Source organism: Amphibalanus amphitrite, unplaced genomic scaffold (assembly GCF_019059575.1).
Source record: "Amphibalanus amphitrite isolate SeventyFive unplaced genomic scaffold, NRLGWU_Aamphi_draft 000414F_arrow, whole genome shotgun sequence".
Lineage (NCBI taxonomy): Eukaryota > Metazoa > Arthropoda > Thecostraca > Balanomorpha > Balanidae > Amphibalanus > Amphibalanus amphitrite.
Genome location: NW_024881908.1, coordinates 438,941 through 464,445, shown reverse-complemented (window position 1 = coordinate 464,445; position 25,505 = coordinate 438,941). Strand labels below are relative to the sequence as shown.

General features: G+C 48.2%; 1 protein-coding gene across 2 annotated transcripts in view; it reads right to left on the bottom strand.

Moving 5' to 3' along the window:
- LOC122390897 overlaps positions 1 to 25,148 on the bottom strand; it is a 41,292-nt gene extending 16,144 nt beyond the window's left edge. Inside the window, exons 1-13 of one of the 2 annotated variants that reach the window (XM_043384336.1) lie at positions 25,056 to 25,148; positions 18,436 to 18,517; positions 17,298 to 17,462; positions 16,359 to 16,469; positions 15,939 to 16,101; positions 15,506 to 15,630; positions 15,000 to 15,254; positions 14,597 to 14,733; positions 14,201 to 14,339; positions 4,197 to 4,344; positions 3,773 to 3,897; positions 3,242 to 3,427; positions 2,630 to 2,905 (exon numbers count right to left, since the gene is read on the bottom strand). In XM_043384336.1, coding sequence (XP_043240271.1) covers positions 2,630 to 2,905; positions 3,242 to 3,427; positions 3,773 to 3,897; positions 4,197 to 4,344; positions 14,201 to 14,339; positions 14,597 to 14,733; positions 15,000 to 15,254; positions 15,506 to 15,630; positions 15,939 to 16,101; positions 16,359 to 16,469; positions 17,298 to 17,462; positions 18,436 to 18,517; positions 25,056 to 25,073 — 1,930 coding nt within the window. In that variant the 5' untranslated portion in view covers positions 25,074 to 25,148. The remainder of the gene's footprint in view (positions 1 to 2,629; positions 2,906 to 3,241; positions 3,428 to 3,772; positions 3,898 to 4,196; positions 4,345 to 14,200; positions 14,340 to 14,596; positions 14,734 to 14,999; positions 15,255 to 15,505; positions 15,631 to 15,938; positions 16,102 to 16,358; positions 16,470 to 17,297; positions 17,463 to 18,435; positions 18,518 to 25,055) is intronic. The other variant, XM_043384337.1, reaches the window with a different exon arrangement.
- Between the last annotated feature and the right edge of the window lie 357 nt (positions 25,149 to 25,505).

Genomic DNA, 25,505 nt, shown 5'->3' with positions numbered 1-25,505 from the left:
TCCGGAAGCTCTAAATGAAGGCTTAGAGGAAAATAGATGCCAGATTCGTGATCAGCGGGTACAAATCCATCATAAACGACCTTTCATGTGTCCAGGTCAACCAGAGGTCATTCGAGGTCACATGAGGTCAACATAAAATTTGACCTTTTCCGAACAAAATATATATCATTCGACGCGGCTTGACAAGGCGAATGCGATGGTACCACTGCCGTAGCTCTAGGACCATTTTTGTCGAAGTTATTTGCGAAAAACTAAAACCACATTTCGGGGTCGTTGACCTGACCTTTGACCTCAGGTCACCAAAACTATTTTCCTATTTTTCTCTAGGTCAAACGCTACACAACCGTGCTCGTAATTTGTCTTTATCTCTAAAACTCTATTTTTAGCAGCTATTTGAAGTTTGCGTCTGTGACGCCGAAGTTTGCCGTGCAGGGGTCTAGAAAAATGGACCTTGTGACGTCATCAAGGGGGCTAGGTCCAAATTTTTTACTTCAGAAGATGTCAAATTGATGGGAGAAAAGGTACTGAAAGTTTCGCTTTCCTATCCCTAAGCGTTCGGGAGCTATCGCAAATATTCGCCAGGGGGGGCGAAAAACGCCCCCCCCCCCGGGCCCGCGAGGGTTAAGGAACGGCTTACATGGGAAAACGCAGGACAATGCATGTTGCATCTAGGGTGTTATATATCTTATCATATTTCAGGATTTGATAAAACGATGAAAATTTGAAACTTTTAGAACTCCATTCGTTATGCGATCAATGAAAATGGAAATAAGATTCAGTTTTGGTTTTATAGAGTAGAAAGATCACATAAGTACCCACAAGTGAAAATGCACAGTAACGTGGAAAGTAAAGCTCCTCAGATCAAAGCTTTGCCATTAACCCGCGCCCTGCTGGGGGGGGGGTGTTTGAACACCCCCCTTGTGGTTTTTCGCGAATATCTCAAAAACGGCGGCGCGGAGCGCCGCCGTTTTTGGTACACCTTATCATACATCAATTCTACACATGTTGTGAAAATTTCAGACCAAGGTCATTCAAGGTCAGGTCACCAGGTCACTTGAAGTGACCTCACCTCATAAAAACTTTCAATGTCTGTCATAGTTACACCGAGTGACCGATTGCTTTGAAACTTTCAGCGATTGCTAAGGGCAATAGCATGTACAAAATGTATATCTCAGAATTTTGATATCGATGACCTAAGGTCAGGTCAATTTTGCGACCTCGCCATTATAAGTCAATGGGAGAAAATTGAAATGCGCCTCTTTTGGATGCAAGACATTATAAACACTCCCAAACACCGAAATACAAGTGGTTTAGACACACTGAACATGAAAATGGTGTCCGTGACCCTTGTTTATGCCCTGAGGTCATCTTAGGTCACGAATGGTATCTAACAGTTTTTCGCAAATAACTTTTGATAGAGGCATGCTAGAGCGATGAAAACGCCTCAGATGAGTTCAGCTCGACGATACGGATCGACTGATATGCAACATGACCCTTTCCGGTCAGGTCATGACCTTGACCTGAGGTCAAATTTTCAAGTTGACCTTTCAAGGTCAAGTTATAGTTCATTCGATGCGTCTTGACGAGAGGAACACGATGCCGGTAAAAGTGAGCTCGTACAAGGCTTGGGTCAAAAGTTATTGCAGAAAAACCGTTTTCGAAAAAATCGGCTATTTTTGCAGTTTTTTCCCCCTGCAGGCAAAACCGTTGACGTTAGGTCAAATTTGCGAGAATTACTCAAAAAGGGCGTTAATAGGGCTATCGAATGCGCTTTTCCGCGGCGCTCTAGCTCTATTGGTTCCCGAGTTATGCGTTGGCTTCTTGGAAATTTTCGACATTCGACCTGGAAATCGGCCAAATTTTGCCTTTAATGACCTCTGGTGACCTGACCTTTGACCTGACCAAAAAATTGACTGAAGTGATTTCGTCATTATTTTTGAAGCTCTTTCGAACGCCGCCTTCCGCGTATCGCTACGTGGCCCAGGAGCCGAGTTACAAGGGGGGGGGGGTGTTCAAACACCCCCCCCCCCCCCAGCAGGGCGTGGAAATCCAGGACCCCCAGCCGGGCGCGGGTTAACATAAAACAGCGAAATTGCTAGCATTGAAAGAAAAGATGTCTGTTAAGTGCTCTGGCGTGACATTGAAAATCCCAAGCCGTTCAGAGTTCCCATTTAGAATTCAGAAGGCGTTGTTTCAGTTAGCGTCAGGTTCAGAGGCCACCGGAGAGTAGCGAAGTGTCTCGTCTTACTCTGATTCCGTATGCTCGGCTCGGTGGCCGGCTCTGTGGCCGGTTCACCGCCGGGGTACGGGTCGAGCTCGGGTCCGAACTCACTCCACTCTAAGCCCGCTGTGGTCACTTCTGGGGTCATCAGTACAGGAGGAGACAACGCAGGGAGGTCGGGGAGGTCCACAACGGTCGGTCTCGGCCCCGGGAGCGGCAGGACGGGCCCGGGCCGTCTCCGGGGCGGCGGGGGCGGCAGGGGCGCCGCTCCGGGGCCGCCCCAGCCCCAGGGGAACACCACTGCTGGGGAGGAGACACGCCGGCCGCGCCGACCGTCCCCGAACACATACAGCGTCCGTCTGCTCCGGAACAGGGCTGGCCCCGCGTCCGGACGGCGTCGGTGGTCACCTGGTCTGTCCGGCTGGTCAGGGCGGTCCGGGAACACCGGACGGTCCGGCCGATCCGGAAACACAGGCCGGTCCGGGTCCGGGCGGTCCGGACGGTCCGGGAACACGGGTCGGTCCGGGTCCGGCCTGTCCGGCCGATCCGGGCGATCCGGCCGATCTGGACGGTCCGGACGATCTGGACGATCGGGACGGTCCGGATCGCGTCGCCGCTCTCGACATTCGCGCTGGTAGAAATCGGTACCGGCCCGAGAAGTGTACGCAGTTTCTCCCGCCGATGCTGCAATGAGAAAGTAAAATATGTGTCTTAGTTTGTTTCAATCCTTTGCATGTCATAAAGCTGGTATAAATATTTGTAAAGTTCATTGAAGTAAAAAAAAATCAGCAGGGCATATCATTTCGGGAAATAGTTACAAGGCGAGGGTGACGGGGCGATGCACAATGTGGTAATAAATTGTTAGTCAAATGATTATTCCAGCCTTACTAGCGTGCATTTCTGAAGGCACTGCACAATAAAACTATCCCGCATATTCAAATGTATAAAACAAAGCTCTACAAACAGCTTTCGGTATCTCCTAATGACTGATGAACTCCCGGAGTTCGATCATCCACTCACCTTCGTCATCGCCACTGAGCAGACACTGGCCGGCGGTGGTGTAGAGCGAGAACGAGCGACACACGAACTCGCGGCTGTTTGTGCACAGACGCTCACAGTCGCGCACCCGGTCCACGCGGGGGATCGTCTGGTCGATGTAGCGCGGGAACTTGTCCGTGAGCGGAGCGTAGTCGCAGCGCGTGTCGGCTGTGGGTGGTAAGAGGGTGGTAAAAGGGGTGCGAAGAATAATTTGGAGGCATCCCCAACCCTTCGTGATGCTCCAGTGACGTTTCGCCGAGCTCGGTTGGGACCTTTTCTACAGATCATTCGGTGATAAAAATGAACAGTTTATCTCAGGTCAAGGAGCATCTAAACAGACATCACAGTTAGCGACACTCCTGTGATGCAAAATCTAAAATGATTGGTTTCACGAAACAGGTAAAAAATAGTTTAACTAGCGAATGGCACAAGTACGTTTCGTTCTCTATATTATTACCGAAATGTCACACTCGGTGACATTCAATACGACGCTTTGGCTCGGCAAATACTGACCTCCGATGCACTGGTTCTCCAGGTACTCGACGCCTCGGCTGCTCTCGACGTAGTCTTCGGGCATCTGACGGCGACTGGCGCGACTCAGCCGACACTCGAGGTTCTCCGAGTCGAACGTCGCTGAGCTGCAACCACGTGGCAAAATAGCATGTAAGAGGAAAACCTGTAATTGCAATACTACGACGAATGGACTACTTAGACCTTAGACAGCTTTAGATTGAAACTTGCATGGCGGATATCACGAATGGCTGCAATGGAGGGCCGAAAACAGTGCGTTTTATCTTATCGTATCCCCATCGAAATGCATCATTGCCAGTCCTTTCCAAATCCAAGCTGCCTATTTTACAGAGAACTACGTATATAGAGGACTAATATCTCTAACGGGATATTGGGGCTCATACATGCGAGGAACGGCATCTCCTACCGGCAGCCGTCCTCGAGGCAGGCGTTCTGACAGTCCTTCCTGGTCGGCACCTGGCGCAGGACGCGGTCACCCCGCTGGAACCTTAGCTGCATTCCTGGCACGCGCTCGAAGGCCCACGTCTTTGTACGGCACTGAGATCTGGCGGCGCCTGAAAGACCACATAACGTCTTCAGTGAGTTGAGCTACTGCCACACAAATTTGTTTATTACCGGGGGCACATGCGCAAGTCAAATTAGTCATTGCAAAGTTTTTTTCTATTGCTCTCAGTATTGTAATCCATCTGTGACACATTAGCACCACACTACTCATGTAAACCGGAAAATGATACAATTGATGCAAATGATGCAAATGATGCAAATGATGCAACAAAATAATAAAATAAAACAAAATAAAAAAATAAAATAAAATAAAATAAAATAAAATAAAAGATGCATCAATTCTGTTATTTGCCATCTTTGCGTTATACAATACTGTAACTCGTCTCATGAGCAATACAGTAGCAGTGGGTTATGTCCCGCTCTCAGCTCTGTGAAACCCCATCCAGGACATGCGCTATCTGTGTCCGGTATCACAGTCAATGTTATGTTATGTAAGCGGGATGATATGCCCCATGCGTAGGTCGTTGGCCATTCGGAGATAATCCCCCAGGGGCCTCCATTATACCTCAATGATAGCCGACGACCATCCTGCCTGTCAAATAGCTGGGATTTAGTCTCGATTGGGAACGTCGGGTGGCAGCCAACGGGAGCGAGGTTATACCACCGCGTATTACCAATTACCAGTGTCGGGGTACCGAAACCAGGTCACAGGAGGTGAGTCCAGGTCAGAGGTGCGGTGCAGCGTGCTGATGACCGGCAGTGGGCCTCTTTGCGGGGATAGTTTAACCCACGCGGGGCTGTGGTCTCCAGCCGAACGCGCGGGGCTGGGGGGTAAATTTTACCCCCTTTGTTATCTCCCGAACAAATGGTCCGATTTGGAAAATTCAAACGCCAATCGAAAGATCTCATCACAAACAATTAAAAACATGTACTTAATTTAAAGTTTGAGGTCAAAGCCAAGGTCAGGTCAAGGGTACAAATTGCAAGTTCCTACTTCCTACAGTACCGGCCTTGCACCGTAGTTGCGGAAGAATGGAGTCATGGACTGAGACTGATTGCCCAAAACGTGTTCTTAGGCTACCAAGACAATATTCGTTGCATACAATATCATTCAGAGGTCAAGGTCAAGGTCAGGTTAGGTCAGGTCAGGTCACCAAAAACAAAATATAGAAAAGGGCATGTGCGACACATGTTTTATTTGTCATTTTACTCATAGAATTCAATAGACACACTCAATAAGTGATATGGACCACCTCTGGATGAATTTCAGGTCGAGGTCAGGTCAAGGTCAGGTCAAGTGAGGTCAAATTTTGAAGTTGGTTGTTAAGGCCTAAAAAGGTAGCTATCTGAAGCAGTTTTTCACGGCGAATCGAATGGTGCTATTTTTGTTTCCGTACGATGTCTAGAACTTCCAAAAAAAATCATTTTTCAAAATTTTTGTGTGTCGTGACGTCATAAAATTTTGAATAACTCCCACATTTTTGAACCGATTCTTCTAAAAATTGGTATGTAGGTGCACATAGACCACTTCTCTGACATATATTCCTGTTTTTTCGATACACTCAAAATTTTGGATTTTATAATTATTTTCCCAAAAAAGTCAGTTTTTTTAATTTGGGCAAAAATCCAAAATTTTCAAAAAACCGAGATAGCCATTTGATAGACAAAGTAGAATTACGTATAACCTTTTTTGTTTCGTCTTGATTCCTTTAAAAATGAAGATGTTAGCGGCGTTTGAAATTTTGCCGTTTTTTTAGGCGAAAATGGCGAACATGACGTCACTAAAACGTCAATTTCTCAAAAAAATTCCGACGGATTTCGCTCAAATTTTCAGGGAACGTGTCAAATTGATGTAAGAAAAAGTACTGAAAGTTTGGCGGCGCTGCGCGCCGCTGTTTTCGAGATATTGCAAAAATTCGCGAGGGGGGGGGTAAAATTTACCCCCCCCAGCCCCGCGCGGGTTAACATAGCCATGATACATTTGGTACCTAGACTGCTTAGATAAAGGTAGTAGACGTTCACCGTCACCCGTGTCATCCTACATATCCACAATGGTAACTGATAGCTGTGAATGTTACATTTTCAAGAGATTACCAGTCTGAATGTACTTGTATATACGCAGCAGGATACCGAACCTGATGACCTGTTCGTTCACAGTTCGAGTTTTGCAGTGTCATGTGGGCCAAGGCCATTCCACTTTGTTACCTCTTTCTGGTTCGATACATGACCGGTTTTGATAGGTTGACGGCACAAATGATTGAGCCCAAAGCCTAATAGATAGGACCGATAGGAAAATCGAGTAAGTGCAAGCATATGAACTATGAGCGCTTCCATTTTCATAATGTTTTGAAAATCTTCTTTCTTTATAGCTCCGTATAGTTCCGCTAACGCGGCATCAGAATACAAATTTTGTTTCTGGTTACTGCCGAAGGTAGTTGAATGATGCATTCTACGTTTCTTATTGTACCTATGTCCTTGTATGTTAACAGTTTTTGGTTATTTTAAAATATTAAAGCCGACAAAAGGAATGGTACCTAAGTGCAAAAAGCGAGTATGAGATCGCTGCAGTCTAGCAGTTATGTAACAAAGTACGATAACTTCCACTCGCGGGAACATCCTGTGACATTATACTCCTCGAACAGTCGACACCGGTCTCGGCGCACCGCGCGGCCTCCAGCCGCCTGGAATTCGCCGCTACTTCCGGCCCGGGGCCCGTGCCGGTGCGGGTCGGCCGGATTTACATGGGTAATGGCCAGCGGGTGGCGCGGCGCCCCGCACTGCCAATTGGCCCCGCTAACTGCCGGGTGTGGCTCCATACAGCACGGACGCCCGGCCGCCGCCCATGGGGTGAGGGACCCACCGCCTCGCCGGGACGCCGGGACGCTGCGACGCTGCGATGGGGAGCGGCTGAGAATGGCCCACGGAATATGCTCCTGTCAAGTTTGATGGTTTCAATTGGTTTTCGGCAAGGACGGGGCCGGGTATTTTACATATGTAGAAATATGACGATACCGTCTATATCGGTCTTAGGAAATGAACTTGTGTGTTTTGAGCATTTACTTAAATACTATATCGCTTATATATTATTGTTTTTGAATATTTGATTATTAGCCTCATGGACAAACAAAAATTGATGGAGTGCGTTGATTTGCGCAGTGCCTATTAAAATATCACATTTAACAACCTTCGTGTTGTTTATAGCCAGTTCATTAATTAAGTGAGCCTACTGTCGGGACTCTGGGTTTATCTGTAAAATTCGTCAATCTGAGTCAATGCAAACATTTTGGTTACTGTGTATCCAGATGCATGAAACAGGTCACGCACTTTGGCTTGGCCCGGCTGTAACTATTCGGAATTCGCGATCCGTTATGCTAGTTTGTCGTCAGCGACGGTGGCACAGAACTAATCTCATGGGGTCATAATTGTGGCTCGATGATGGCTAGCCGCCATTTTCACTGCCAAATAGCCCGGACTAAGCTCCGATTGGGGACAACGGGTTATTGCTACTGTTGGCGAGGTTACTGCGCATTTGTATTGGCAGAGAGGGGTGGTACAGCAGAAAACTAGTAAAAACGGCAAATGTTACCTGAAGCTGACTCTCTCTTGATCTTGTCAGCTGGTGGGCCTTGGTGCGTAGCTCCAAGCTGGAAGCTATTGCAGTCTATTAAAATTCTTCTCGAGTTGGTTATTGTGCAATAATTAGCTAGCAGCTATCCCAGCTTTTTAGTTGAACGTTTGAAATAACCTATACTGAACAGTTGAACACATTTCTCGACACATTTCAGCTGTGGGTGAACCGAGAATACCATCGATGTTGATATGCATCTTTTTTATGAACACAATAAACGCACGAGCAGCTGGGGCATTCCACGATAGATCGTACCACTTTTTCCAATTTGACACCCTCATCTCTCGGATTTTAACGATAATTGGTCTGAGGGGTAATCAGGGGCTCTGAATCCTCCTGTGACAATTTCAGGCTAATCCGATGAGTAGTTTTTGAGTTATAATGTATAACATGTTTTGGATCTTGCGTTGCAGCGCCAAGTTTGACGGGCTGTAACTCTAAGACGGATAATCCAAATGCCATGCTATACGGCATTGCACTTGCATTGAAACAAAGAATAATATGCATTTTAGAATTTTGAAATATAAACTATTTTTGATATATAACACATCGAGTTTCCTTTCCCAATATCCCGTGACCGACCTGTCAATCAATGATTGTCAATCAAGTCAATCACCATTGACTTATAATGGTGAGGTCACGTGACCGACCTGACCTCATGTGACATTTAGGTTAAATCCGAGATAAACAAGTTGTGAGACCTCAGAAGGATACTACGTCCTGTAACTTTCATCTTCCTGTGAAAGTTCCTCTGGCACTGAGGGCGTTGCAAAGTTGCAACTTCTGAGGACCGTGCAGAGGTTCATTTATGACGTCATAGGTCAGTGACCTGACCTGACCTGAAAACGCAGTTGGTGTCAAAAGATCCAGCTTGAATAAAATATTAGGTATGCCAAGTTTCAGCTGTTTTCCCTCAGCGTGTTTTGAGCTATCGCGAAAAACCCCTATGAGGCGGCATCCGCCCCACCCCTTCTCGGCCGACGAGGGTTAATGTACTAATTCATGTACATGTATGAGCAGATATAGTATCATCTCAGCTAAAATATATCACTAATTCATGTTCGATACATTCTAGTGTTAGTATAAATATTCACTCATTATATTTTCAATTTATTTGACTTTTGTGCATGACGAATATTTACTTTTCAAAAAATAGGTGCTATCTCCAAAATGGAAATTTTTTCAGATTTCAGGGACCACACCATCGGATTCCTCGCAAAATTTTGGTTCAGAAAACACTAAAATTGGAGATAGGTATTTTCAAAAGTTATTTACCGTCTGTTGGAGCAATGTGCGCGGACTCGGGGCGGTCACGTGATGCCCGGGGGCTGGCTGCCGGCTGGGCCGCCCGGTCGGGGAGCGGAGCCAAATACACGGCAGCGTGCTGACCCGAGGTCAGCGACTTAAGCTGACCTCACCAGAACAAACAGTATACCATTCGACGCGCCGGAGCTAGGCAAACACAAAGATGCTAAAATCGCGGCTCTGCGACCATTTGTTGCGAAGTTATCTACCAAAAACCGGACCCGTAATTTGGGTCACTTGAAATGACCTCAGGGGTCACCAATGAACCCGAGACCTTAAAATGTGGTATCATTCGATGTATCTTGTAACGGCGCACATGCTCGTTTTTTTCCGCAAGGTTCTAGGTTCATTAGAGGCGAAACGGCGAGCTGGGGTCGTACCGACCCCCGGAAACCAATTTTGTATGCATTAAAATGAGGAACTTATAGAAAGAACACCTTTCTAATTGTTTGCATGTCGATTTTAAATGACCTGAACTTTATTTTGAAGAAATAAAAATGGCTAAAAATTTGGTCCCAAGGGCCGTTATAGACAAATTGAAAAAATATTACGACTTTTTTCAATATGTAAAGCTTTTCTTTCCAATTTAAAAAAAAAACTGTATTAATCTTTGATTCATCGTTAGTTCAAAGCTGTTAACCCGCGCCCCGCTGGGCTATTCAGCCATACGCGCCCTGCTGGGGGGGGGGGCAGATTCTGCCCCCCCTGTCCAACTTCCGAACCGATGGTCGTAGAAAGACGGGGAAAACGGCAATCGAAAGCTCTCAACAAGGCGGATCTTAAGAGCCCACAATTTTTTGCTTAAGTAGGTCAGAGGTCAGGTCAAGGTCAGGTCAAGGGTACAAAATGCAAGTTTCTACAGTATCGGCCTTGCACCGTAGTTGCCGAAGAATGGACTGAGACTGATTGCCCAAAACGTGTTCTTAGACTACCAAGACAATATTCGTTGCATACAATGTCATTCAATGGTCAAGGTCAAGGTCAGGTCAGGTCAGGTCAGGTCACCAAAAACAAAATATAGAAAAGGGCATGTGCGACACATGTTTTATGGGTCATTTTACTCATAGAATTCAATAGGCACACTCAATAAGTGATATGGACCACCTCTGGATGAATTTCAGGTCGAGGTCAGGTCAAGGTCAGGTCAAGTGAGGTCAAATTTTGAAGTTGGTTGTTAACCCGCGCCGGGCCGGGGGGGGGGGTGTTTGAACACCCCCCTGCGGTTTTTCGCAGATATCTCAAAAACGGCGGCGCGGAGCGCCGCCGTTTTTGGCACACCTGTTCGTGCATCTTTTCCGCACATGTTGTGGAAATTTCAGACCCAGGTCACTTTAGGTCAGGTCACCAGGTCACGCCAAGTGACCTCACCTCAGAAAAAATAAGAATGCTCGTCATAGCTACACCGATTGATCGATTGCCTTGAAACTTTCAGCGATTGATTAGAGCAACATTATCTATAAAATTTATATCTCGGAATTTTGATATCGGTGACCTAAGGTCAGGTCAATTTTGCGACCTCTCCATTATAAGTCAATGGGAGAAAATTGAAAAGCGTCTGTTTTGCACGAACGCTATTCTAGACACTCTCAAACATCGAGATGTAGGTAAAAGGGACACACTGAACCGGAAAATGGCAACTGTGACCCCTCGTTATGTCCCCGAGGTCATCTCAGGTCACGAACAGAATCTAACAGTTTTTCGCTAATAACTTCTGATAGAGACGTGCTAGAGCGCTGAAAACGCCTTAGATGTGTTCGGCTCGACGTTGCGGATCGACTGATATGCAACATGACCTTTTCCGGTCAGGTCATGACCTTGACCTGAGGTCAAATTTTCAAGTTGACCTTTCAAGGTCAAATTATAGTTCATTCGACGCGTCTCGACGAGAGGAACACGATGGTGGCAAAAGTAATGTCGTGGCTCTTTTGAGTCAAAAGTTATTGCCGAAAAAACGTTTTTCGTAAAAACGGCTATTTTTGGAGTTTTTGCCCTCTGGAGGCTAAACCGTTGACCTGAGGTCAAATCTGAGAACATTGCTCAGAAAGGTCTGTAAAAGGGCTATCGAATGCGCTTTTCCGCGGCGCTGTAGCTCTATCGGTTCCCGAGATAGCCGTTGGCAGTTTCCAAAATGTTGAAATAGTGGACATTTGACCTTTGGTGACCTCTGGTGACCTGACCTTTGACCTGACCCAAAAAATGACCGAAGTGTTTTCGTCCTTATTTTGGACGTTCTTTCGATTGCCGCTTACCGCGTGTCGCTACGTGGCCCAGGAGCCGAGTTAAAAGAGTTAAGCCGCCCCCCCCCCCCGGCACGGCGCGGAATTTCAGAGCACCGGCCCGGCGCGGGTTAAGGCCCAAAAAGGTGTCTATCTGATGCAGTTTTTCACGACGAATCGAATGGTGCTATTTTTGTTTCCGTACGAGGTCTAGAACTTCCAAAAAATCATTTTTCAAAAATTTTATGTGTCGTGACGTCATAAAATTTTGAATAACTCCCACATTTTTGAACCGATTCTTCTAAAATTTGGTATGTAGATGCACATTGACCACTTCTCTGACATATAATCCGGTTTTTTCGATACACTTAAAATTTTGGATTTTATAACTATTTTCCCAAAAAAATCAGTTTTTTGAAAAAATTTGTGCCAAAATCCAAAATTTTCAAAAAACCGAGATAGCCATTTGATAGACAACGTGGAATCACGTATAACCTTTTTTGTTACGTCTTGATTCCTTTAAAAATGAAGATGTTAGCGGCGTTTGAAATTTTGCCGTTTTTGCGGCGAAAATGGCGAACATGACGTCACTAAAACGTCAATTTCTCAAAAATGTTCCGACGGATTTCGTTCAAATTTTCAGGGAACGTGTCAAATTAATGTATGATAAGGTACTGAAAGTTTGACGTCGCTGGCGTAACGCGTTTAGAAGTTATTGGCGAAAAACGGGAGGGGGCAGATTCTGCCCCCCCCCCCCCAGCGGGGCGCGGGTTAACCCGCGCCCCGTTGGGCTCTGCCGAGCAACGCGCCCCGTTGGGGGGGGGGCCATTTTGGCCCCCCCCCTAAGATCTCGAGAACAACGCAACCTAGCGACAAGCGGCAAAAGGTGTTGGATAGCCCTATCAGGGAACTACCTTGTGACCCAATTTTATTGACCTAGGTCAAACCGATGACGTCACAGGTCAGGTCAAAGGTCCAATTTTCACCGTTTATAGGCATTTCAAGAAATGCGTTGTAAAATCGAGTAAAATGCATTTCATTGAAAGTCATCGATGGGGAAATGTTCTTCAAACACATATTTTGCTATTTGAGGTCACTGATACCAGGTCAGGTCACAGAGGTCAGGTCACGGGGGGGGGGGTCACAATATGAAAGTGTCGTGTGATACATGTTTTATGGTCCATTTTACATGACGAATGCGATTATGTGGGTCAGGCAGCCTTTGGGGCCAGCTTAGGTCACGTTTTGGTCAAGGTCAGGTCAAGGTCAGGTCAAGGTCAGGTCAAATTAGGTCAAATTTTAAAGTTAATATTTTTGCATAAAATGGGTATCGAATCGATGCAGCTCGTCACGGGGAGTTCAATGGTGGTCTTTGTTTTGCCGTACGTGGTCTAGAATCGCTAAAAATTGAGTTCAAAAATTTGACGTCATCATTTTTGAACAGTTTTTTCGCTATAACTTGGCCAAAAAACGAGATATCAATCTGAAATTTGGTATGTATATAGAAGAGCGCAGGGACTATCACATATATTCCGGTTTTTTCGAAATTCGGAAAAATTTTGGATTTTTTCTTAGTTTTTCTAAAAAAATCAATTTTTTGAATTTTTTGGGGTCAAAAACCCAAAATTTTGAAAATCCGAGATAGCAGTTTTGTAGCGCCACTTTTTGTCTACTACACCATATAAAGAACTTTGAAATTGCTTGATAACTGTAGATTTGGTGAGCGTTTCAAGATTGCATGTTTTTTGGTCATTTTTGCTCGAACATGACCTCAGTTTGACCTCAATAACTCCTGACCTAAGGTGACCTAAGACTTGAAATTTGGTGTGAAGGTGTCAAATTGATGCCCGGGAAGGTACCGAAAATTTGGCGGCGCTGCGCGCCGCCGTTTTCTTGCTATTCAGGAAAAACCACAGGGGGGGGGGGCCAAAATGCCCCCCCCCCCAACGGGGCGAGGGTTAACCGTTTGTTGCTTGCTTAGCTCGTTTTTGAGTTATAGCTCATCAAACTCATCCTTACAATCTGATGTTTAGAAAATATTATGCAATGTAGCTCAAAAAGTTTTCATCTGAGAAGTCTGAAAATTTGACAGGCGTTTTTGGAGCCTATGATTACCCCTAGTACCAATTTTCATTCAAATCTGAGAGATGAGGGTGACGGGCCTGGTAGGTACATACGATCTATCGTGGAATGCCCCAGCTTTCACTGAAACAGCTCGGTATGAAGGGCAATGACAGACCCCTCCCTCCAATTCGCAGACATACCGCATGGAGCACAAAGCATTTCAGGGAGTGGCTCCCTCCCCATTCCCGCGAGCCACTCGCCAGTGCGCACCCTCGCCGGCGCCATGACACCCGCGACCGATCATCCAATCAGACTCAACCACAGGCCCGGCGGCTAGCTCCGACCAATCAGGAGCCATGACACATCGGCGGGCGCTGCTGCTGCCGCTGACCGGCGGCCGCGGGCGGTGCCCCTCCCCTCCCCCTCCCCAGTCTGCGGTTCCGGGTGGGGTGGGGCTCCGACTGCTCCCTGCACCCGTGCTCGGGGGAGAGGGCGGGGCCAACCGGAGGTGTGGTCGGTGGTTAGTGACCCTCTGTGTACACAAACCGATTGGTGATTGAATCGATCGGTGTCTGTCTGTCTGTTTCCGCCCCCCCCCCCCTCTCTCTCTCTCTCTCTCTCTCTCCTCTTGTGTGAATAAAACCACCAGTAGCATGCACACTGCACAATGATGAACGGTTGTTTTGTACTCACGCCCGAGGCAGATTTTCTCGAAGTAGTTGTAGTCCTCTCGTGGCTGGAGGTCGCGGGTGCGGCCCTGTGTGTTGCGGTCCAGGCGGTAACAGCGCTGGTTGGAGTAGTCGATCACCAGGGCAGGACACTCGGAGCCCGCCTGAGAAAAAAACGGAGACAGACGGAGTCAGAGTCGCGGTAGATTCGGCCGAGTCATATCGTAAGATGTGTCATGATCAGGAAGCCAGAATTTTCCGAAGGAAGATCATTATCTGAGTGACTTTTGAGCAAAAAGAAACCCTTGCACAAACTTATATCAAACAGCTGAAGCCATGTATCTCTGAAGGCAACGGAGTTTCAAATTTTCCGCACAATCCCGTTCAGGCTGAGGTGGAGACATGATCCTACACGACTCACCTCTCCACACTGTTCTGTGCAGGCGGTGGTGACTCCCTGCAGGGTGGAGGAGGGGACGTCGAACGGCTCCTGGTCGGCACCACGAAGGATGTGGCCGGTGATCTTCTCGTAGGTCAGAAGACCGTCCTCACACGATTCTGTCGACGAATGGATAGAGAGCGTGATGAAACACTGGGCGAGCGGATGGTGAATTGGAAGAGCATGATAAGCTATGAGTTCCGTTATTATGTAACTAAGTAGGTTGTCTAGTCTGGCTCGGCAACTGTGGTTGTTGGTGCACTGCTATCACTGCACCGGAAACGGCAGCGATTCATACAACTCCATCCAGTGTCCGGTTCGCCAGTCCTGTAAACCGTCCCGTTACCGTTACTCGCCCCTCCCCTCTCCCCCTCCCTCCACTAACCGAGAGTGCAGACCCGCTGGCTGGTGACGGCATCAGCCAGCGGCGGCAGCGTCACCCGTCCCAGGCTGACGGCGTCGTCGCCGCTCAGGTAGCACCTGTTCCGCTCGCGGTCGAACGTGTACGAGCGGCAGACGAAGCGCCGCTCGTTGGTACAGGCTGTCTCGCAGGAGGTCGCGGAGCTGGCAAAGTCCAGTGAGTCCGGGGTGAGAACACTCACCCCGCGCTCCGGAGGGTCGTACCGGCAGTCGGGCAGCTCTGTGAGAAAGGAGGGCGCATCATCAGCGGGAGAACTGCCAAAGTAGTGTTGACTTTTTTTTTTTGCTGAAATGGCAAAACATCCAGCATCTTCGCTATGTAGATTGATGAGCCAAGACGAACCACCTTTACCTCTTAACTCAAGAAAAATGTCACGACCGCTGCATGGTGCTCCAAGACTCCTCAGTTTTCGGACATGGATCCTTTAGCTCTGCTGTTATGTAGCGCGCTGGACCTCTATTTCAACTCACGTTTGGCGCACTGGTTTTCGAGGTACTCGGTGGTTCCTCGGCCGGGTCGGAAGGCGTCCGGCTGAGTGCGCCGGTCCTCCCTGCTCAAACTACACGTGCGAGCCACGCTGTCGTAGTCGGCTGACCTGGGGAGGGCGTGACGGGTCATCATGTCAGAGCGGCGGGTCAGGTCAACGGGAAATAGAAATATACGTTAGATATGTGGAAGCATCCAATTTCCAAGGTTGTTGCTTACCTATGTAATGCTCATATTCCTTCAGTTCATTTTATTTTGATGTTAGGTATCAATTTTGTTCATATAAGTCATGCATGTCTGTCACATGATTTGCAAATAAGAGAACAGTGTTATCCCATGCGTAATGACGCTGAGAGCATGTCACATGCTCCCTCTGCAGCCAGGATATTTTTCACGCGTCGTCCCCCGCACACTGACCTGCAGTTGAACTCTGTCTCCATGAGGCAGGCACGCTCGCAGTCGACCCGATTCTGTACGGATCGCACCTCTTTGGTGTCGAAGCCCTCGAGCGAGGCTCCGAGCACGCGCTCAAACACCCAGAGCCGGTCGTCGCCGCACATATCCGAGAACTCCTCGGCAACTGCCGCCGAGAAACATTAGGTTAGGGGCTAGCTGTTGCGTCAGGGGTCAAAGCAACGGACAAAGTCAGGCCTTTTATGGCTATTACAGTGGGTAGAAAACTTTATCGCAAGAACAAAAATCTTAAAATGCACCTATTTATCCCGTAACCAAATAAAGACGCAATAATTCTGTAACTGCTAAATAATACACCATGGAATGTTTGTAGATCTCGCGCGTGGTTTCATGATAGAGGAGAGCTGCCCGTCAGAGACTCACCTCCTCTGAGACATATTTCCTCGTAGTAACTGCTGCCTTGTCTCTCTACCAGGTCGACCTCGCGGCCGCTGGTTTCCAGGTCATACGATGTGCACCGTCCGGACGGATAGTCTGTGAGAGATGTTGTGAACGAGGTCAGGATTAGAAGTTTTGTGACGTAAATATATCCCGCAAGAATCTATGCATATCTCTAAAGTTGTGCACCCAATTCACCACGTCAACTTCTATCATAATGCCCTAAGAGCCTCGGTGCCACGGGCTGACACGAGCTCATGACGCCGGGGCCAGCGCCACCATCTTGAATGGCGCAGCAGCCGCCCGCCGGAGACAGTGATACTGTACCGCAGAGCAGCAGTGTCGTGCGGCACAGCATACCTACCAGTCACGCCGCCTGACGCGCTCAGCCGGTTGTGGTGTCAATCGGAACTTGAATCATCGGAATTCCGATTTTGTCCAATGTCCAATTCGGAATTCGGTTGGACAATGACAGCAGGCTTTGGACAACTTTGGACAATCGCTTGCTACAAATCAACATTTTTATAAAGTAATCGTGTTTAACATTGATTGGCTATTAGAAAGTTCAGCTTTCTATATGATTACCACTTTTGAGCTGGTAACGATACATTAAAAGCAAATTAAATAACGGTGTTGAGTGTAAACTATTGCGTAGATGTCGGACATCTTTGGTCACGTGGCTAGCTTGGACATTTTTGGACGGACAGTCGACGTAAGTATTGGACATTGGACAGACTTTGGACATATGTTTTCTGAAATTGACATCACTAGCCGGTTCCAAAAAATATTGGTGAAGAAACGCTACAGAGTAATGTCAGCGGAGTGAAGTCCCCCGCCCCCCCCCCCCCCTAACCCACCCTACCCAAAAAAAGTCAGCAAATAACATATGCTGTCTGGATGAACTGCGGGTCCGATGAGACTCACCGAGTACGAAGCCGCGGCAGTAGTCTGCCTGGCTGCAGAGCGCCGTGCAGTCCCGTACCACCGGCGAGTTGGGGTTCACCAGCAGGTCCTGCGTCTCGGCACCTCGCGGCTGGAACGTGCGCCCCACCGTCTTCTCGTAGGTCAGCGTGCCTCCGAAACATTGTCCTGCAAGGAAGGAATGGTTACAGGTCATACGCAGCAGTCGGCAGGCGACTTGTTAGTGTGCCTTGTAAGATTTGATGTTTATATTTTGTAGATGGTTGTTATCTAAATCATGGACTGATGGGAAGATACTCTGTCCATGCCAACGGGTGCAGAGCTAGGGTGCGTTATCACAGGCTTGGGCTTGGTCGATCAAAAGATAAGATTAACGAACCTTGAGTGAAGGTTTTCTTACTTCATTTCTAATGGATTCATCTGTTTTGTGTGCGTCTTCATAATCTCGACACGTGAGGAACTCCTATTCGAGGGTCGTGTCGATGCGTCCCTTCTCTTGAAGTCCGTGTCCTATACTTCATCGCTAGCTCACCCCTTGCGGACCATAGGCGGCGGAACGGGGAGGGCACCGGGCCACCGGGCCCCCCTTTGATTTTGGCATTTTAACATTAGCCCTACGGGCTTTGCATGGAAAGAATGGGACCAAAAGTCGGCAGTGCCCCCCCCCCTTAATTGAAGGTGTTCCGCCGCTACTGTTGCGGACCACCACCGCGCTGGCTGGCTGTGTTCCGCGAGTCTGGCCGTGTCCCGCTACCACCCCGCAGCACAGTGGCCTTGGTGACAGTGAGCTCACGTCGCACGGATAACGGGTCTGCACCCCGCGCCACGGGAGTGGCCTCTTTGTCCTGCTGTCAATGCCATGCGTCATGTGAGCCGGCGCTTACGGCAGCCGCTGTGAGCCAGACCGATGGAAGCTCGGGGATCGGCGTGAATTGAACAATGTGGCTAGGGTTGTCGGTTTGTTCGGTGCACGTGATTAAATGGACTAAATCATTTGTTGCATTAGAAGTCAACAATCGAGGCATGTGTGTGTTGCTTACGTTAGATTTATGATGAAATGTGTACCTACTTGTCTGCAAGCGCGTTTTTGCGAGTGAGATAGACGTTTGTGTAAAACGATCATGCTTCGATTCACACTCACCTTCTGAGAGACTGACAGACGAAAGTAAAATTGCCAAAACCGCTGTTGCCTTCCATTTCATATCCTTCTTCCGACGCCCATCCTGGAACAGGAGCAGACCTTGGTCACGAACACTCATTGAAGTCACCAGCCAGCTATTGTCCCTGAATCCCCACCAGTTAGCCATGATCGCCCATGACCCGGTCAATCACCCATGCTGCTCATCATTTCCCAAAATATCACCCAAAACTCGGGATTCGCTAAAAAAACATCATCGGCCAGTGACCGGCCGTGCCCCCGGCAGCTCGGGGCGGGTGGCTATAGGACGGTGCCGGGAGGGGTAGGGCGGGGACGGGGGCGGGGGCGGGCTCGTCACGGCTGTGTAGGTCCAGTGGTGGACACGCCCCTCGTAATGACTCGGGACCGCGGTGGCGGCGGCTCTGGTGCCGGCTCTGCCGCGAGCGGACAGAGACCGGACAGGGAGAGAGCAGGGACACGAGTTCACAGGCACCAGGGACACGTGGGAAATAGAGACGAATGGACTGGGGAACAAATGGATGTGTGTAATCACAACGTAACAAATTGCTTGTAGTTGCAGCAAACCGAGAGTCTTGCTGTAAGTCTTACAGTCTTTTTGATAAGCTTTTAGTCACTGAGAAAGCATAAGGATTAGCGGAAAGTCAGGGAATACATTATTAGTTTATATCTTAGGTAGTACGTAAAACCAGTATAACGCCTTTTGGGGCGACTAACGGAGCGAGCGAGAGGGTGGGCCTTGCACGTGCGAAATTGCGAGGGGGTACCTCCAACTGATTTGTGCACGGCACCCTACTAACCGGTCTCTAGCGATGTGCCAAACTTGGGCACAATCGGCCCAGCCGTTCTCGAGATCTGGAAGCGGCACCCTGCACGTGCGCACGTGCAAAATGGGTCCCAACTGACTTGTGCACGGCACCCTACTAACCGGTCCCTAACTGTGTACCAAATTTGAGCGCAATCGGTCGAGCCGTTCTCGAGATCTGGAAACGACCCCTGCACGTGCGCACGTGCAGCAGCACCCCAACTCTGGCACATGGATATGCAGTGCCTAGTGGGTGCCTACCTACATGCCAACTTTCAGCGCAATCGGCCAAGTAGTTACCGAGATATTGCAACAATTACAAAACTGACACCTCTTTGTTTTGCACGTGGAACGTGCATAAGGGGTCACCCACATGCATTAAGAATAGTCCAATACTTGGAAGAAGGAATGAAACTACCCTAAAAAAATTACCGCATGTAAATCGGTCAAGTGGTTGCTGAGATATAAGCCTCGCAAAAGCGTCCGCACGGCCGGCCGGCCGGCCGCTCATACTCAGAAATTTCCGTTAATCTAAGGAAAGACTCCGCTCGCTTCGCTCGCTCCGTAATAAACTATCTTAAAACAAATTGGTAATTAGGCTAGGCAGAGCCATGATCAAACCTCGATGATCTTAAACAATATTGGGTTGACCGCATACCACCTTTACCGGCCACGCTACGACCCTGTCCCATCTGGCCTGGGCTCGCCCTTTGTTCCACCCTACACCCTCCAAACTCGGCCGCAGCACCACGGGATGGACCCGCCATCCGGATGCAGCTCTCTAATAGGGGCCATTGTTGCAGCGCTGACTCTGTGTTCACCGTTATCACACTGGCTGGACACGCTGACGGCTGGTCTGGCTATGGGGCAACCACGCCAGGCAGGGCACGCACGCCGAGTGTTGCTTGGCTGGTGGGCATGTCGGATAGGTCCTAGATCCCGATTGTGAGCAGACACATGGTTTCGGGTATTTATAACGTTTTAGTGTCCAGAGTTCAAGTTCATTACCTACTAAATCGTTGGGCGGGTGATGCATGCAGAATTGCAGAGGGTAATTGTGCAATGTGCAATGTGCACGAAGTGCCCTAAATAAGTATTGAGCACAGTAATTGATATTGGGAACTTGCTAATTATGCCGTTGGGACGAGATGTGCTGGGGCGGCAGAACACCAGCAATGCCTTCCACCGTCGCACCGGCTTCCTGTCTTTAATAATTTTTCTACGAGACTTTCGCATGGTTTACCATGTTGCAAAGGGCACCGCTATTCATTTACTGGAAAATAATTAAATGCAGTTGAATACGTTCGCGATGGGCCATGGTCGTCCTGGATCTTGTTACTTTACAAGGAAACTTATGAATAACAATGTCAAGTGTTGGGCATTATAAGCACGAATCATAGCCTTTTTCGGTCTGTTTTCATTCTCGGTGTGTTAATCTCAATGGCGATGAATTCTCGTGAGTAATTGTCATGCTCTAAGCCTGTTGATTGCCAAATTCGCGCATTGAGCCGACTGTCGCCACAGCATGAGCCTGGTCAGGCGGCACCCTCCTTGCTCCTTTCCTATCCAGCATCGCAGTCTTGGGTAGACGTACTCAATACACAGGTTCATTCGGTTGGCAGGTGAAAAAGCGCTCACTTTGTGACTGCCAATGAAATCTGGAAAAGCAATGGTTTGCAGCTAGACGAATGAATGAATTTGATTTGCATAAAATGAAGCAATTAATGCGGCAGATAAGGGTGCCAAACCAGTGCCGTTCTAATTGCCCTGTCGAGCTGGAGGTGGCCGGAGTGACATGACTCAGATCTATCTTCAATATAGTGCTGTAAGCAGAGTTTGACATTTTCAATGCGATGCCAATTAAACTACATGACGAATTTCGTCATGTGTAGTGGCTCGTAGACATAATCTTCACCAACAAAGTAGACATAATAGCAGGAAGACATTTGAGAGCGATGAGTCTTCATTTTTGTGTATATTTCGCCTTTAAAGTCTTTGTAGACTTTTCATTTACATGTTATTAAAAAATGTGGTATGGGAGGCTGTTGCGCACCAATCACGTTGACGGTTGTCATGATATAAATATGTCTTATGACCCGTAAGGCCTGTTGGAAGTTGATCATTGACGCACAACATGCGCCTAACGCTTCCCACTAACGCTTAACGCTAACGCTTCCCATGCTTTTGAATAATAATGAACTTCGATTCGCTGAGGTTCACGTTCACATTGCCGCACAATGCCTATGTAGAAAGGGATGTAATCTTGTATAGTTTTAAATGTCACGTAACCGGTATGTAGCTACTTTGCATGAAGTCTCTTGAAGCTCTTCGCTTATACTCCTTACAACCTTGAACGCTTGACATACGTCTCGGTGGGATGGGTGAAAGTGATGATGTTGATTGCTAGCTGTTGTTTATGCTGCAAATGCTTATTGTTGTCAGGCATCGATGACTTTCTGACTTGATGCTATTGCGTTAACAATGAGCAATCACTCAGTCACATGAAGGAAGCTATTTTTCGCCTCAAGAAGCAGAATGAATGCCAACTGTGCGATGGGTTTTCCACTTCAGTGTTATTGCAGTCTACGCAGCTGGAACCTCTCAAGCTGACAAGGACGGTTTTCAAGGGCAGGTTTGTGACAAACATAGAAAAGGCAGAATTAAGGAAATTATTCATCTGTGCATAGCGAATGCACACCCTTACGAGCCGTAAAAAAAAAACAGCAGAGCTGTTGTTTTTTGCGAGGCTGCTTTTTACGAAGGCTCAAGCCTTCGTTGGGCTATTATTGAACAAATAGATCTCATCTCAGCCTAAAGCCGAGGCCAACAGTTTTTTGTGGATAGGTAGTTGTGGACCAGAGAAATCTGGAGGAAGAGCCCGGCGGGCCGGAAAAAAGCATGCGAAAAAGTTTCAATCCACCATACAGGCCAAATATTCCCAATATTTGATGTTAATTATACGAAATTCATGAACTACAGAGTTGTGACAGCTGAAATGTGTTGTTCTGTTTTAAAGTGAAATATGTGCTCTTAGACAAACTGCCAGCGATAAGCAAGAAAGCGCCGTGGTTTCGAATTTTCGCCAGTAGCAGCCGTGGACCGAACATCAGACATCTCGGATCCGATCCGCGGGTCGATCTATACCCTACCTCTGCTCTACAACCTCAGATTCGCGCTCGACAGAACAATTCCGCTACCATCCATCCGCTCACACCGAGCCATTTCCGTGTTTACCGTTACCCTACCCACTAGCCACGGTTTCCGAACAAACGGTAAAAGTTCCACGGGTGGGGCTGGATGAGTGGGTGCGGCAGGGCGGGGCACGTTGGGGAACAGTGTGGCACGTGACAGGTCAAACGGTCCAGCATCGGGGCGTAGCAGTGGTCAGTGAGCCGGACCGAACCGGACCGACTGCACCGGACACTGGGCAATGCCGGAGATAGTGGACCGTTGCCTACCTGCTCAAATGTGAAAGCCTTCAAATCGACCGCAAAATTAGTGGGCTGTTGGTTTTGTAGCGTTAAGTGGTGTAAGGCATTCGAGATCTCATTACTAAAAAGATCGTCGGAAGAAATCAGTCACAAAACTCTGGAGAAATGGCATGAAATGTTTAGTGCCTGACCATTGAAGACATGCCCTTAATCACTTCGGTCCAACGCCCTAACTACTGAAGCAGTTTTTAGTCGACGTTGCGTGAAAGTGCATTTTAGAGTAAACAAGAAATATAGCTTTGCGCTCAGTATCTAGGTTGTATTTGTACGAATACAAAACTTGCAAATTAACTGTTCAATTCAAAGTCCGGAAATGATAAATTTTCGAACATTGATGCATATACGAACACACTCACTAAACATGCGACGCAGACAGTGTCATGACTACCTCAGTCGACCATCACACACCGAGGGTATTTGTTCTTAGACCGCCCCCATGCCGGACCCGCAGCTTGGCGAGCCCCGCGGCCCCGACCCCCACCGCTTACTTCCGGTGCCCGGAGTGTCACCGCCGGAAGGTAGTGACGTCATCTGTGACGTCACGGTCACGGCGCGTGAAGACGGGAGCGTCGTCACACTACCACGCGCGGCCAACAAGGTCGCGGCCCAGGAGGATGAGCGGTGTGGGCGCACTGGTGTGTGTAATGTGTTTTTATGTGGGCTTCTCTGAAAGGGAAGGAAAGAAAGAGAGAGAGAGAGAGAGAGAGAGAGAGAGAGAGAGAGAGAGAGAGATAGAGAGGGGTGAGAGAGGGTGTGAGAGGGAGAGTAAGAAAGAAAGAAAGAAAGAAAGAAAGAAAGAAAGAAAGAAAGAAAGAAAGAAAGAAAGAAAGAGAGAAAGAAAGAAAGAAAGAAAGAAAAAGAAAGACGAGTAGAGATGGAAAGGACAGAGAGGGGAAGAAAGAGAGAGAGAGAGTAGGGGCGGAAAGGGGTAGAGATAAATAAAAAGAGACAGTGAGAGGCAGTGCGAAAAAAAAGAGAAACAGGGAGAGAAAGAGAAACAAATAGTGGTAGGGAAAGGCGGAGAGAAACGAAATACGAATAATGGTAGGGAAAGGCAGAGAGAAACGAAGAGATCCGGGAGAGATGCAGGGAGAGAGAAAGACAGACAGACACGGATGATAGGTACGATGCAGGGGCATGATGAGAGTAAGACCGCTCCGAGCAAAACAAGGGCTGTCGACACAGTGGCCTAGCTACAAAAGTCATGGAGTTAGAGTGGTCTTTGCACCACACATGGTGTATCACGGCAATGACAGCTCATGTAAGGCCCACGTCAGAGCGGTATGCGAGATCGACCTTATAGGGGAATGACAGTGAGAGGGCTTAGTGTTGGGCCTGGCACGACGTAAGCCCCATGATGTGTGATAGCTGGAACTGCAAAGCATCCGGGATCCGAAATCAGCATCCGGAACCGGGCTTTCGTCAAATAAAAATGATTTATTTGCAATTAAAAGACGGTAGCGATGCAGTTGGTGTGCGAATTGTCATATCAACATGAAGAACAGCGACATTCGAGCATACAGGGGCTGTTGACGGTTTAATTCGTTGCCATTCGTTTAAAATTAATTCGAGATGATAGCTTATGCTGTTTTGCCTTCTCATAAACTGACTCACTAAATCTACTTTCATTATATTTACATTTATCAGGCATTGTAAGGGGAAAGTTTGTATTCAGTTAAGCGTTATCCTATCAGAAAATGACGGGTTTGAAAATAAAAGATAAAGTTGGGGCAAAAGGCAGTGATGTTTTCAGCCTGAAACACCAGAAGCCAAAAAAACTCAAGAAAGAGTCGATTACCTATATTGGAACATTGAAAATTAATGTAACAAAAAAGGAAGTATAGGTAAAAGTAAGATAACCAAAAATAATGAACCTGTGATTTTGAGGAGAAAGCTCTAGTTATCTACAGCGTTCAGTTCACCTGCAGGGCAATAGGTTCATGGGTATACGTAATGTCCTTTTACTGCGTTTCAGTGCATTAAATGTCATTGGAAGCACTTTCACCGGCTAGATAACAAATTTACAAACGGCTGCTAAATTTCATAACAAATCGTCATCAGCGACAGCTACACGAACCCTATCTCATAAACGCCAACGGGCCTCATAGACTAGTCAGGCCCCATAAGGTGATGATTGTAGCGATTCAGTCTGTGGCTTATCAAATCACCGGACACCCCAGACACTCGTATCACAATCACCGCGGCGTTCTTTCCTCGCAAGTACACACCAAGTTCACCGTCTCATAGCACCAGTATGAACCAGCGCGTCCTCCGTGCCGCCGCAGTCCAGTCGGCGGCGACCAACCCACCTCTATTCCAGGCGTCATCTCGGTGTGGGCTCGAGCCGCATCCCTCGCCGGTGGTGCCGCTCCGTTCCGCGGGAGTCACGGGGCCACACTGACACAGCTGCCGGCGCCGCTGACGGCACGGTCAGCCCGGCCCCAGGGCGGGGGCGGGGGCGGGGGCGGGGGCGGCGCGCACCTGGTGGCGACCCGTGTGGCGACCCGCCGGCGCCGCCATTTGGGTCACTGCTCTCGGCGCGGCGCCGCCCGGCCCGCTACGCTCCCCCGCGCACCCACTTCCGGTCTGTGGGACCACGCCTCTGGCGGGGAGGGGAGGGGACGGGAGGACTCCCACGGACACGGGCACCGGCCGTACTGTGATCATTGAACATCAGGTATGTCTCTTATACTAATTACTATGTCAATCCGTGGACACCGCCTCAGTGGATGTCTGCTGCCGCCATCCCCAGATCTCTC